Source organism: Pseudomassariella vexata (genome assembly GCF_002105095.1).
Source record: "Pseudomassariella vexata strain CBS 129021 chromosome Unknown BCR38scaffold_7, whole genome shotgun sequence".
In the NCBI taxonomy this organism is placed as follows: Eukaryota; Fungi; Ascomycota; class Sordariomycetes; order Amphisphaeriales; family Pseudomassariaceae; genus Pseudomassariella; species Pseudomassariella vexata.
In genome coordinates this window covers 2,249,811-2,263,166 of record NW_024467962.1, presented here as the reverse complement: position 1 = coordinate 2,263,166, position 13,356 = coordinate 2,249,811, and the positions used below count along the sequence as shown (strand labels likewise).

The 13,356-nt window shown below is 51.6% G+C and overlaps 4 protein-coding genes across 4 annotated transcripts; 3 read left to right on the top strand and 1 right to left on the bottom strand.

Annotated features, from left to right (window-relative positions):
• Window positions 1-1,858: 1,858 nt before the first annotated feature.
• Window positions 1,859-4,712, top strand: BCR38DRAFT_458112 (uncharacterized protein; the record flags this gene model as incomplete). The annotated part of the gene is made up of 3 exons (XM_040862120.1): window positions 1,859-3,284; window positions 3,347-4,019; window positions 4,085-4,712. The coding sequence occupies 3 exons, from the start codon at window positions 1,859-1,861 to the stop codon at window positions 4,710-4,712; spliced, it is 2,727 nt and encodes a 908-aa protein (XP_040715848.1).
• Window positions 4,713-5,909: 1,197 nt separating this feature from the next.
• On the top strand, window positions 5,910-7,544 carry BCR38DRAFT_435092 (uncharacterized protein). The gene is made up of 4 exons (XM_040860350.1): window positions 5,910-6,375; window positions 6,430-6,565; window positions 6,618-6,764; window positions 6,818-7,544. The coding sequence occupies exons 1-4, from the start codon at window positions 6,327-6,329 to the stop codon at window positions 7,320-7,322; spliced, it is 837 nt and encodes a 278-aa protein (XP_040715847.1). The 5' UTR covers window positions 5,910-6,326; the 3' UTR covers window positions 7,323-7,544.
• Window positions 7,545-7,921: 377 nt separating this feature from the next.
• On the top strand, window positions 7,922-9,189 carry BCR38DRAFT_435089 (60S ribosomal protein l15). The gene is made up of 4 exons (XM_040860349.1): window positions 7,922-8,005; window positions 8,068-8,159; window positions 8,353-8,509; window positions 8,580-9,189. Exons 2-4 carry the CDS (start codon window positions 8,073-8,075, stop codon window positions 8,945-8,947), a joined length of 612 nt encoding a protein of 203 aa, XP_040715846.1. The 5' UTR covers window positions 7,922-8,005; window positions 8,068-8,072; the 3' UTR covers window positions 8,948-9,189.
• Window positions 9,190-10,682: 1,493 nt separating this feature from the next.
• Window positions 10,683-13,073, bottom strand: BCR38DRAFT_214658 (armadillo-type protein). The gene is made up of 2 exons (XM_040854185.1): window positions 12,164-13,073; window positions 10,683-12,108 (listed from the first exon to the last, which is right to left on the bottom strand). The coding sequence occupies exons 1-2, from the start codon at window positions 12,999-13,001 to the stop codon at window positions 10,847-10,849; spliced, it is 2,100 nt and encodes a 699-aa protein (XP_040715845.1). The 5' UTR covers window positions 13,002-13,073; the 3' UTR covers window positions 10,683-10,846.
• Between the last annotated feature and the right edge of the window lie 283 nt (window positions 13,074-13,356).

The following is a 13,356-nucleotide window of genomic DNA, read 5'->3' as shown; positions in this document are numbered from 1 at the left end:
ACCGTCCGTCTTCTGCCCACTTTCTAGCACAACTGGGACCATCCTGTCAAACCAGTGGAGATATGCATGGAATTTGATGGAGTCTGGGCAATTTGATCGTCCCTTGACCACACCATTTGACAATTGATGCAAAGCTGAAGCTCGGCTTCGAAGTTGCTCGAGGCCTGACCAGATTCAGACAAAATTCGGCCACACCAAAGCTCCGGGGGCGCGAAGTAAGAAGTACACAACTTTAACAGCGAACATAGTCGTCTGTCCATGGATCTGATGGTGGGCTGCGACCACACCGAAGCTCCCCTTTCTTCAGGATTCTCCGCTCTCATTGATCAACTTACACATCCCTCCTCGACAGCCGATCATCAATACTAACTGCCTCACCCTGTTGTATCCATCCCATTACCTTTTCTCTTCCATTCTTTCAACTCTTTTCCTGCCGAACAACGACGGCCACTCGCCTCTGGTGTCAACTCTTCTTCTTCCCTCCAGACGTCAACCATTAAGCTCTCTCCTGCGAGCTTTCCAGCCATGACAGTTGTCGGGCTGCGTGGCTCTTTGATGAACAGTATAAAAACGCCTCAACGTTTCCCGCCCAGGATTTAGTACGGGTCCCTTGCTGCAACTGCAAGTGCCTTCGGTACGGAGTACCTTAGTTCCACACTCCCGTGGCCACTAAGCTCCACCAGCCACTTTCGCGAAAGTCTCGTGTCGCAACGTCCACTACCACCATTTGACCAGTCCGTCCACTCTTCCCCGCTTCCCAACAACCTCCACCGTTTACTCTTACCTCTGTGTCCTCTTCCTGCAATCGCATTGCCAACCTCGAGCAACGACAGCGGGTCAAGACCGTGTTCCATTGTGTCCGTTCGGCCCGCCTTTCAGCTCGCGCACTTACTCGCGACGATAATAGCCGCCTTTTTAACAATGGGCGTCTAGCCGCGCGTAGTTTTGTCGCATTCCGTCGAGGATCAACTCCGAAAGCTCTAGGACGCAGAGAATAGGAAAAAAACGAACGGGTTCCTTGTGGGAGTGTACTAGATTGGTTAACCTTAGAGGTTTATATATACCCCACGCAAGAGACAGACCAGATTCCCGACTTTTAATTGTCTTTTGGCGGCTGCGACGATACGTTTCCCGGTCTTCGGTCTCAAAGAGGAGGAGCATCTTTGGCGGCGTTTTTCTGGACAGCCCGATACTACCCTTGTTGCCCTTCTTCTAAGGTTGCTTTTACCATTTCTCTCCTCATCGTACACTCATTGTCTCTCTCTTCATTTCAACCATTAGACAACCACTTTTCGCGATACCCTGTGCATAGATCTAATGATTTATTTTGCCATCTGAGTAAGTACCCGACCCAATTTCTTTGGCCCCTAGCGGTGGTGGTAGTGGTGCATGGTGAGCAGGATACTTGTGCGGCCTACCAGGTGCAGATCAAGTAGTGAGCAGTGAGCATGACTGAAAAGCTTTCTCTGTTTGGGACAATGTCTATACTTGAAGGCAAAATGTTTGTGGTGCGCCTATTGACACGACGCGGCTGCCCTTTCTACTTCAGTGGGCACAACGTTGGAACTGGGTCTCTTTTCAATTTCAAGTTCACCTCACGGCTAATCATGACATGCAGAATTTCCCCTCCGTGGCCACAACATATTCACCGAGGCAGGCTTTGTTCTGAACTTGATCAAATTAATTCAACTTGGGTCTGCCTTGAGGCTACCATCATAGGATCTACTCGATTCCACCACTGTTTGCCATCTCACCAAGTTCTTGCCACCATCAATTTTGCAACACTTCGTATCGCCGTGACGGCAATTAGGGTGCGACCAAGCCTTATCATTAGTGAGCAGCTGGCTGGTACTATATTATGAGTGGAAGCAACAATAAGGCCGGTGCCGCGTCGAAGCCGGGCCAAGGCGGATTCTCAGCGATAGGGCCCGGTAGCCAGTCGCTTTTACTGGACAAGCTCAACGTACGGAGATCGACTCCAGATTCGGAGGCTCTCGCGAGCTCGGATGACGAGGCCGACCCCCATCGTCAGGATCAGTCTCATCCGTCCATCCAGCATCAAAATCCTGTCCGTCGTGCCTCTTGGCTCAACGACGCCTCTCAGGCCTCACCATCGCAACCCAGAAAAGGCTCCTTTGCGAGCAGCAACATGTCGCCGACAGCCTCACACCCCAGCACTCCTTCTGCCGAACCAGGCGTCGGTGTTTGGGGCTCCCACTCTGCCCACAATGCTGCCATGAACCGTCCCCACCAAGCTCCGCCCGCTTTCCCATGGGGAACTGGTATCTGGAACACAGACCGCAGCAAGGAGCCACCGTCTAGGTTGAGTGAGGTTCTCCCATCTCCCACCTCTAGTGGTCCCGGTAGTGCCAGCTTTTTCAACGGGGAGAGTTCTATGTCACAAATGTCTCAGATGTCGCAGACGTCGCCTGGTCCACGCGAGCCCGGCTCCAACTCTCAGATTCCATTTGCCATACCCCTTCATCCCACTCCCAAGACGTATCGATCTCAATCGTACTCAGTTGGCCAGCTCGAACCTGACTCTGGTGCTGCTGCCGCGATCCCCTCGTCCAGCATGATGCCGGGACGAGGACGGCCGATTGGACATTCCGGGCTGCAACATCGACCGTCGCGACCTAGTATGTTGAGTGAGATGTCCAATGAAGGGGGCATGCTAGGCAAGGTCAAGGAGGACGAGGATGATGATGATGATAGCAACCACAGCCCCAAACATGGAAACCACATACACCAGTCAGCCGAATCTAAGACGATTGAGATGCTCACTAGGGAGAATGCGATGCTGCGTCAACAACAACAGTATCAGAACTCTCGGCTCCGACCACGGGCATCGACAGCAGCGACATACGGACTCGGCAACGGCTATAGTGTCCACGAAGCCGTGCCCGAAGAGTCCGATTTCGCCATCGACGAGCTTGATGAGGCCAATGACGGGCAAGAGGCGGCAGTTAAGCGTGCTCTAGGTAGACGCATGAGTGAATTTGGTGCGGGTATCTATGCCAATCGATCGCCGTACCCGGTTGAGAACAGAAAACTGGAGAACGTCAAGAAGAATTTCTGGCAGAGCTCGTTGGGATTTGGCGGCGGCATCGGTGACATCCCGCAGAGTCGCAGGCACTCATTTGCCGATGTGCCCACCCGACAGGCCTCGATAGGCTCGGTCGGAGAGGCTGTTGGTCTGCATGAGTCGAAGTCCCCCGATTTGTCGCATTCGCAAGACTACGGGGCATTCTCCGACGCTGCGGGGTACAACACCACCAGTCCTGGTGAGTTGGTCACAAACGCAGTGTCTTTGTTTCGTTTGTCCATTTGCTAAAACGGTTTATAGTGTCGTACTTCTCTGGCAACAGCCAGGTTCCCGGTGCCCCACACCAAACCATTGCGAGCTCGGCTTATGGAAACCCCTATCCGTCGCCGTATGGTGGCATGCCGTCTACTTATGCCAATCGTCCCCCTTCGCCGCATCGCAACATGTATGGTATAAGTCAGCCAAGACATAACCAGCTGCTCCACATAGTCCTCTTCAAATGCTCACGAGCGGACGTCTTCTATATCCAGGAGGGTACTGGATTGACAGTCAAGCCGGGTGACCTCGTCATCGTCGAAGCAGATCGGGGTACTGACCTCGGTACCGTCGATCGAAGCGAGGTTGACTGGCAGACGGCCAAGGAGCTCAAGGAGCACTACGCCGAAGAGCACTATAAGTGGCTAATGATGTACTCTCAGAATGCTGCTGCCGCTCAAGAGGGCACTGGAGCCGGGTTGATGGCTGCTTCAAACGGTATGCAGGGCAGCGCCATCGGTGGCATGGGCCCACCCAGCCAGCACCATATGCAAGAACCCTCGGCTGGTGAACTCAAGCCGAAACTCATCAAGCGTCTTGCTCAGAGTCACGAAATCCACAATCTTAGGGAGAAAGAGGGCAACGAGGCAAAAGCGAAACGTATCTGCATGCAAAAGGTCAAGGAGCACGGTCTCAACATGGAGATTCTCGACGCTGAGTTCCAGATGCAAGTCTTCCCCCTGCTTATTATTTATTTACATAATGCTGACTCAACGTGTTCAGGGATTGGAAGAAGCTGACGTTCTACTATTTTGCGGACGCGTACATCAACTTCAACTCCCTCGTCACTGATTTGTTCAAGATCTATAAAACCAGAATTTGGATGTCTGCCATCAACCCGGCTTCCTTTGCCAGCCCAACTCTTGGTTTGCAAGCACCAAGTGGCATAGGGCCAGGCGCTGTTGGCTTGGGAAGAGGTGGCGGTGCTGCGTCCACAAATACGGAGCGACGACAAAACCAACAGGATCAACCACCCACGTTCGCTGGAGGTAATTCTGCCAGCCGGCCATTCCAGTCTACCTTCAATCAGCCTTTCACCTCGGAACGCTCTGGTGTTCCAAATAGTGCATACCCCCCAGCAGCCTACCCTTACTCTGGCTACGGCGCCTTTGGGAGTGGAGGTGGTGGCGGCGCTGCGCGGGGAGGTGCTCTCCCATACGCACCCGGCATGATACCAGGCATGGACGGTTACCCTAGCAGCTTTTCTCAAGCCGGCGACTACCAAGCAATGCGAAATCGATTCCCAAGCCCCCACACCGCCTCGTCGACTCAAGACCCTGCTAACTCCGCTGTCCCGGGACAAAATGAATGGGTTGGGGCCTTCCAGGGATTATCCCTGAACTCTCGTTAATCGCCAGGCACACCGTGTTGCCGCCTTTTCGATTCTCGTACTATATTTGACTTGCCACATACCGGAACAGGCACGCCCACCGAATTTTGCGAATAAGCATGCTCCCGTGGAGCTACCAAAATCTGCGGAAAAAAGATATAGCGGTCTAGCAACTAGACCACGGCGTTGGCTGGCACAAACTGATTTGACATGGAAAGATTTGCGGGTTCCCCAGAAACAAGACTTGGACCGGAAAGGGTAGTAACTCGCTGTATTCCACGCACGACGTCACTTGACTCACGATGATGGCATAAGAAGGAACATCAGAGAAAATTCATTTATTTTTCAGCCCAAGGAGAGACCGTCATAGACAGAGGAGAAATACTGCACGAGCATCGATGTAATTTGATATCTAAAAAAGGAAGGGGGGGAGGAGCGAAGGGATTTTTCCACTTTCGTTGGGTATCGGAAGAGGGGAGATCATTTGTACGACCAGAAGTATTGTTTACTGTCCTTCTGCTGCGACGTCCGCCGGTTTACAAGTTGACTTTTGCCTTTTCGGACGCATTTGCCGAGCTTCTAGGTATTCAGAGAGATATCTCAAAAAGCGATGTTTCGTAACTTCTTGACATTTGAGTTCTTCCGGTCGCATGTGGTAAGAAATGTCGCGCCTATCTTCTCCTCTCCTTCGTAGTGATGAGCAAACATGGGCAGAGAATAAACCCAGTAATTGATCATTGATCACAGCTATCTATAGTTCGCATTCTTGCGTTTGATTCTCTAGGATCGTGACTGCCGCCAGCCTCCACGACCACTTGAGCTGGGTGACACAATATTTAACGAGTCATCATCCGGGTATGTATTAGTGCCTTTTTCGGGTTACTGGAGTTATTCCAAGCCGATCAAACAAATTCGTGTAACTAAATTACATGCTCCCTTGTTCAGACAGAGCCCGGATTAGAAGAGAACACCAAACCGCTCAAGATTTGGGTGGCACTGGCTTCTGTACCCAGGGTAAGTGCGACTCGCCATCTTAAGGCAACAAGCCATCTCTTATTGCCTGTCTTACGACTCTACGGCAAGAGATGCTGACCCAGTGTATTGAGAGGCTGCAAATGGAGCGTATTGAAACATGAAACTTCGCTCGCAAGTACTGAAGTCACGTGCCTACTGGTTGATAAGCTCGGTATATCGAATTCCAGGTTCACTACAGTGATCGTAATGTCTTAGTACATAGTTCATGTCATTGAACTACCTTACCTACTTTCGTAAGTAGGTGAGTATTTCTACACTTAAATCTCACAAATTAAGCGGAAATTACAGTATTTGCCCACATTGGCTTTTGAATTCTAGGCAGTTTATCTCCGGGGGGGGAATGTTGTTTTCTGCTGAGCAGTCTTGGCTTGCTCCTTCCCGGAGGCACCCGGTGTACTTCAACCCCAGAACTGGAAAGTACGACAGGTGGTAACTGCCCATATGAAACTAGCCAGTGGAACTGTTCCCCGTCCGTCTTCAGTAAGTTAAACGTCAAATAGTCACGCATGACTGAAGCCCCCAAGTTCTTTTTCCTCCACTCAGTGGTACCCAGCGTCATGCACTGGGAATTATCAGCTTGAAAGACAAGAATACGCCAAGATGCCTCCTAAGAGGGGAACCAAAAGAAAGGCAGACACCGAACCTGATTGTACGTGCTAGCATCCAATATTCCATTGTCCTTCAAGGCCTTACATGCCTGCAGCTCCTTCGGATGTGCCGAACGACGTCTTCGTCGATGACGAGCCAAGGCGAGCGACACACGCGCCAAATCGCGCCAGAGGCAAAAGTCTTTCCCGCCTTGCGAAGGATGATGACGATGGAGGCTATGAAGGTGCTCTGTGAGTAAGAAAATCATATCCGCTCAACTTTGATCGCTAACTGCGTCTGCAGCGATTTCGAGGGATGGACAAAATGGCTAGAGAAGCTCAGCAAGAGCGAAAGGAGACAGTCCAAGAACCAACTCGATAACTTCCAGAACAAGGTTGACAAGCAAGCCAATCAAGTTCGAGCTCTTCTCGACACACGAGAGAGTAGAATGTACGCTCCATGGCCTAGCAACTGGTGAAAGTTGAATGCTAACCATAGACAAGGAAACAACACAACCAAGATTTGGCGGGAGCCTTCGGAGAGACCTATTCTGCAGCGATCCAGCCGGCTGCTTCACCCCATTTGCCGTATCAACAGTTGAAGGGGATTGGCAGAGAGAGATCCGAGCTCTTCCATGCAGCACAGGCAATCATCGGAGATAGCCATGCACTTCTCAAGCTGTACAAAGACACAGATGAAGGTCTCAAGTCCCGACAGCTTGAAACGCCTGCCACTGTCTGGAAGAAGGATAAGGATGACCTCAAAGAGGTTCTCGCTTGTGGACGCGAAATCGGCGAGAATCTCGTCGAGCGCCATTTGGCTCCACGCACCCATTCCCAGCCGGATCCAAACTTGAGCAAGGAGAGTGAGCATTTCAAGACGGCCTTAGAACTCTTCAAAGACAGCCGCAATGCACTGGAGGGTGAGAGCTGGGGCACGGTAGCAGCTGAGCAGGTCAAACGACTCAAGAACCTAGCTATCACAATCCCGTCGAAGCATTTCAAATGAACAGTTCTCTTCGCGACGTAAGAGGTACTTTGCTAAGGGTATCACAGGGTATCACATGGTATATAGCTGACGGACACAAATTGGTGCTAACATATACGGCAAAAGATTCCGAGATTGCAAGAATATGAAGAGGGGTTGAGATAAGATAGACAGTAGAAAATTAATAAGAAAAAACACAACATGATGGATCGTTACACTTTGGGCTTGAGGTCCTATCGAAGAAACTGTCGACCGACTTACACGGGTGATGAAGCGCTCACGTGTTTCTGTTGAGAGAGCTCTTCACAGCTGCTTCCAAGTAGGAGACATTTGACAGTATTGCGAAAGATTTATACGTTCGATAAAAATTCCACGTTCCTTCTCAACTCAATCGACTGTTTGCATTGGTGATGCTTCAATCGAATGTTGGTTCACGGAATAGAATAGAAGTAGTTGATCCTAGGGATTCTGATTGGGAGCAGGCTGCAAGGACGTTCCACGAAGCGGCGGTCTGAAAGAGTGGAACCAAGCGCGGGCCAGGCCACTAAACCATTTTCGATCAAGCCCCAATCGCTACTGCCCACAATAGAATTTCGATTTTGGACCCGAATTTACGATTTCGTTTTTCCTACTCTTCGATCTAACCAATCTACCGTCAAACGACACACGAGCATCCAGATTCACAGGCCTCAATTTCCTACCTGGTACGTGACTGTCGACTGGACCGACGCCGCCTCAGTTTTTGCTAACAAAGCTCATTCTTCAGTCAAGATGGGTGCCCTCAAGTACGTCGAAGAGCTTCAGAAGAAGAAGCAGTCGGATGTCCTGCGCTTCCTCCTCCGAGTCCGCTGCTGGGAGGTATGTTAAACCAAAACCGTCTACGATTCCCAATATTTTCCGACACGACCAAAACGAGACGACCACTGCATTCAATGGCGATCATGGATGATCATGTGGACGCTTGTATTTCTGCTTCGTGCCGGAAGGCCGAGCGAAATTGGTGTCTGTGCTATACACTCGTTGAACATCAGCTGAGAGTGCATCAATATAGCTCCGTCAATTAAATGTCATCCACCGCGCCTCCCGACCCTCACGCCCCGACAAGGCTCGCCGTCTCGGCTACAAGGCCAAGCAGGGCTATGTCATCTACCGCGTGCGTGTCCGCCGCGGAGGCCGCAAGAAGCCCGTGCCTAAGGGTGCCACCTACGGTACGTACAAACCCACTCTCATTGAGAACGAAGAGATGAGTGAAATACTGACCCAATGCCCCGACAACAGGCAAGCCCACCAACCAGGGTGTGAACCAGCTCAAGTACCAGCGATCCCTCAAGTCCACGGCCGAGGAGCGTGTCGGCCGCCGCTGCGCTAACTTGCGCGTCCTGAACTCGTACTGGGTTAACCAGGACTCGACTTACAAGTACTTCGAGGTCATTCTCGTCGACCCCCAGCACAAGGCCATCCGCCAGGATCCCCGCATCAACTGGATCGTCGCCCCCGTCCACAAGCACCGCGAGTCCCGCGGTCTCACCGCCACAGGCAAGAAGTCGCGTGGTCTCAACAAGGGTCACCGCTACAACAAGACCAAGGCTGGTCGCAGAAAGACCTGGTTGCGTCACAACACCCTGTCTCTGTGGCGTTACCGTTAAAATGTCTCGTTGCGACAGTAGAGTGGGCATGGGTATGGTCATTGATTTGCGATGGAGTGAGGTCTTGCTTCATGGTCTGGTCAACTGGGCACGAAATTGGCTGAGAAGGTTCAGCCGGAGTCATTTTACGTAGCAGAGAATGGAAAAGCATCCTGCCAATACACAATCTTAAGATACCCACTGTGAAGGTTGTCCGACACGTTGCCTCAGTCTGCTTTTGAACAATTATGATCGTAATCCATATTCTCATATAACTATGCTTGCCACAAGTGCTATCTATGTATTGCGTTTTAAGCAAATAATGCGGCCCGAATATTCCGCAACTATTCTGACCTGTATTGGCTTGTAGAATGACACTCAATACCTTGTAAGTTGCATGGTCTTCCTCCCTCTTCCAAGGTAAACCTTCGTTGCTTCACCTATATTATATAAAATGTTGAGTTCCACTTACCGTTATTCATCAAGCAATGCCAATCCATTCAAAACCAAGGTAGCGCCCCCATGCGTTTCTAGTTATAAACCTTGCGAATATCTATCTGCTCTGCCCTTTGATAACACCCCTCGCAAGCGCCAAGTCTAATGCTGCTGTCTGTCATATCTTCGGCCCTGACTGCAGATCTCTGAGGAGACCGTCTAGATAGCTCTTTGTGAAGTGCTTGTCATGAAGGAGAACTCCCAGCAGCATGTATGGTAGGAGTCCTTCAAACTCCTCAGGGGCAATGCGAGAACAGATCAGAACAGAAACTCTTCATTCAGGACTCGTTCACAATCATCACATTAGTCACAGAAATTTACCTATGAACCCTTTATTTAGGCTATCTGCACTATTAGAATGCAAGCCCGCTATGACGCGAGAAAATCGTGGCAACCATCGTTGCAAATCTCGCCATCTGACCACAAACCGGTCCTTTTTCAGATCAAGCTAGTAGTAGTAAGAGTTGCAGTAGAAAAGAAAAGTGAGATACGTGTGTTGGGCTGTAAGGCACACCGAAGAGGACCCCGCAGAGTACCAGTTGCCTTCCACATCCTCAAAAAGCAGACTGCATCCGTCGCCGAACTACCGTACACAAGCCCAGAGCCCAGAGCCCAGAGCCCAGCTCTACCAGTCCCAGTGTAAAGCCATCCTCTAGGGTCCTCAATGTCCATGTCAGTCCTCCCATTCTTGCGAAAGCCGTGAGAGTATTGGTGTGAGGTATTTTGATGTCAAGCTATTCTCCGAAAGCCGCGGTTTTGTGTAGTGCAATGCCAGCCGTTTTCTCATAGAGCGAGTGCAACGACACTGCCTCACGAGATAAGAGGAGAGCGCATCGTAATTAGGGAGGGACCTTGCTCGAATGCCAGTACCACGACATAGTGATAAACAACTTCCAAGCGCTGCCGCTGATCTGAAGTTTCGTTTTGCAGACGACTATACGATTGACGTCTATAGGCAAGCCGTGAAATCGAGAAGGCAGCGAGGGTGGGTACCGAGAAGAAAGAAAGCAGAAAGAAAAAGTCTATGCCGATGATGGTTGAGGATCCAAGTGCACGGGTACAAGCCTCGGAAAATCGGTAGCAGTCGTTTGGCGCCATGGCATCCAAGGTCAGCCGCTTGAAATCCAAGGGGATGAAAAGTCGTGTATCAGTGAGCGAATAGTGTACAAAGCAACCCGGGGAACGGTGGGTGCTAGTGGGATGCCCTGATAGAAGAAAGTCGTGTAATGTCGGATGTCAAGATGAGTTTTGGGGGTTAAGGAAAAGTCATCAAGTTCGTAGAAGCCGTTTCATTCGTGCTTGTAGAAAGCCAAAGGAAAAACCGCATGATTGTCGATGGGAAGTCGTCCGATAAAGGTGTCGTCCAGTTCGTGCATCGTACCATTACAAGTATCGTAATGACGGCCAGTCGTACTGAGAAATGGTTCAGAAGAACTGCCCTTCGCCATTGCCGGGCTGGACGTTAGCCCCCGGATAGGTGAAGGTTTGATTGAATCGCGGAGGTTGAGGAGGCGGCACGGTCAGGGTGCTGCTCGAAGGGTACGACGCCGCACCACGTCCTCCACCAATTCTATTGGCAAATCCGCTGGGTGACAGAATGGAGGCAGCATTAGATCCGCCACGGTTGTGAGATTGTCGCAGGGACAGCTGACCTTGGGTCGAGTCGGCCGGTGTGCTCTGGCCGCTGTTCTGGCCACTGCGGGTATCATGAGTCTGTATCTTGGCTTGCAGGCGACGACCATAGGGGGTGGATCGGATGCCGGGAAGAATGGGGCGAATGGCCTCGACAAGCTGGTGCTTCATGTGGTACGTCGAGTGCTCCAGAGCAGTCTGAACAACATAGTTGCCAAACGAGTCCCGCAGAAGGCGATCCATCTCGCCTCCGTTCAGAAGTTCGTTGACCATCATGTCACGTCCGCCATCGGAGGCACATCGAAGGCATTTCTCAATGACATTGGAACTGAACTTGTGGCGCGACAACTGCGCCACTTTCCCGGTGAACATTACAACCAGGGGTTCAGTGAAAGTGGACTCATTGAGGTCGATGATGTACTGAACCACGTAGTTACCGAATGGATCCTGCACCAGACGGAGTGCATTTTCGGTAATCTTACCGATGAGCCAGATCTTCTGGTCACCCGAGGCGTGATCAATGCAGCGTTGGAGGACACAGCAACCGTGACGGTGAGTGCCGACTTCGACGCAGTGGTTGCCAACAGCATCGAAGATGAACTGAGCTTCCTGAGGAGAAAGCTTGTTGAGGCACTTCTGGATGACATGGTTGCCATTGAGGTCCTGGATGAGATCAACCACTCGGTAGCGAAGTGCGTTGACAATGAGCTGAACGTGCTCGGGAATGGAGACAAACTCGATCATCTTCTGGAGGGCCCTGGTGCCGTGCTGGTTGAGCGCGATGTGAACCATGGACTCGGAAGCGTTGCGGATCAACACAGTGCGCTCGTCATCGTTGCAGTACTCCAGAAGTTTCTGGCAGAGGTAGTTGCCAAAGGGATCCGTCATGAGTTCGACGACATGCATATTGGTCTCGAGCCAGATCATGTGGACTTGCTCGGGAATGCGGTTCTCCAGCTGCTTCTGGAGGTACCGGCAGCCATGCTGGTCCTTGCAAAGCTCAAAGATGGTACCACCAACAGCCTCCAAGGGCGTGTTGTTGAAGCGGTTCATAGCTATGAAATCAATTAGCCGTTGCGATAGAGAGTCGGAAAATTAAATATCGTTTACCTTCATTGTCTTGAGCACGGCGCTGCTGAATGACACGCTGCTGGGAGTCGCGGGGCTGACCAGCAGCAGCCTGGTACATGGGGGCGTAGCCAGTGTAGTTCTGGGGAGAATACCCATTCATGTTCATGTTGCCCATTTGCATGGCAAGCAGGGGTACGTTGTATGCTGAGCCGCCATTATTAGGGCTAGTGGGTCCGTAGTTACCGCCGTAGTACGAAGAATAGTTACCCGCACCCATGGAAGAGCCAGGGCTGGAAACCGATGAAGCAGTCGGGGTGGTTTGGTTAGGAGCCTGAGATGTGGCGGTGGGACCAAAGGCAGGGGCGTTGGCATGAAGAGCGGAGCCGATGGAGGGGAAAGTGGCAGACTGCGTGATACCGATGTGAATGTTGCTCTCGCTGGAAAGCTCGCGGCTATGTCGCTTCATAGCTCCGGGGGGGATGCGACCGATGCTAGCATTGTGGTTGTGAAGATGCTGCTGAGCGTGCGCATTGGCATTCGGTCCACCCATGACAGACGAGCCCTTGACGGTCGGAATGTCGTTGGCAGAGAAGGAAGACTGCAACTTAGGAGGAGTCGACAGGCCGTGGGACGACTTGGGCGACAGCACGGCGGCGTTAGAAGTAGCATCAGTACCATTCTCCTTGGCGAAGTAGGCGTTCATGTCGATCGAGTGCTGCTTCATATCGAGGGAGTGACGGAAGGCAGGGTTGCGCGATCCGATAGTGTTAGCGTCAGAAGGCGAACTGTTCTGGCCCGGGGGCGCCACATCGGCAGAGTTCATCTGGGATGAAGTCAGAGTGGTGAGGCTCTGCTGAGGTCGGTGCATTGAGGGCATCTTGTTCCAGCCGTTGGCAGCTTCGAGAGCAGCCAGATCCACAGCGACAGAAGATGCAGACAGCTGCGAATCACGTGTAAGTTAGCACCTCCGACCAGCAGAAAAAGCGCTGAAGGAACGACCGGATACGATAGCTGTGAGGAAGGAGGGAGGGTGGTAGGGAGGGTGGTAGGGAAGCAGTCAATGGTAATGAGTCGGTGTTGGCCAATTGACCAATGGGCAAGATCGAATTATGTTTTTTGGTTATTCTTGCCCAGGTAGAGAGGTTGTGAGTGAATCGGCTGAGTGAATCGGCAGGGTGAATGGTGGGGTCAAAAAAAAGGAGTGTGGGGCGGGCGGTATAAGTGAGCAAGAA

Coding starts and splice junctions, on each gene's coding strand:
- BCR38DRAFT_435092 (XM_040860350.1), top strand. CDS start 6,327: ATGCCTCCTAAGAGGGGAACCAAAAGAAAGGCAGACACCGAACCTGAT. Junction 6,376..6,429: donor GGCAGACACCGAACCTGATT/GTACGTGCTAGC, acceptor ACATGCCTGCAG/CTCCTTCGGATGTGCCGAAC. Junction 6,765..6,817: donor GACACACGAGAGAGTAGAAT/GTACGCTCCATG, acceptor ACCATAGACAAG/GAAACAACACAACCAAGATT.
- BCR38DRAFT_435089 (XM_040860349.1), top strand. CDS start 8,073: ATGGGTGCCCTCAAGTACGTCGAAGAGCTTCAGAAGAAGAAGCAGTCG. Junction 8,160..8,352: donor TCCGAGTCCGCTGCTGGGAG/GTATGTTAAACC, acceptor GCATCAATATAG/CTCCGTCAATTAAATGTCAT. Junction 8,510..8,579: donor GCCTAAGGGTGCCACCTACG/GTACGTACAAAC, acceptor CCCCGACAACAG/GCAAGCCCACCAACCAGGGT.
- BCR38DRAFT_214658 (XM_040854185.1), bottom strand. CDS start 13,001: ATGCCCTCAATGCACCGACCTCAGCAGAGCCTCACCACTCTGACTTCA. Junction 12,109..12,163: donor CCGTGCTCAAGACAATGAAG/GTAAACGATATT, acceptor TTGATTTCATAG/CTATGAACCGCTTCAACAAC.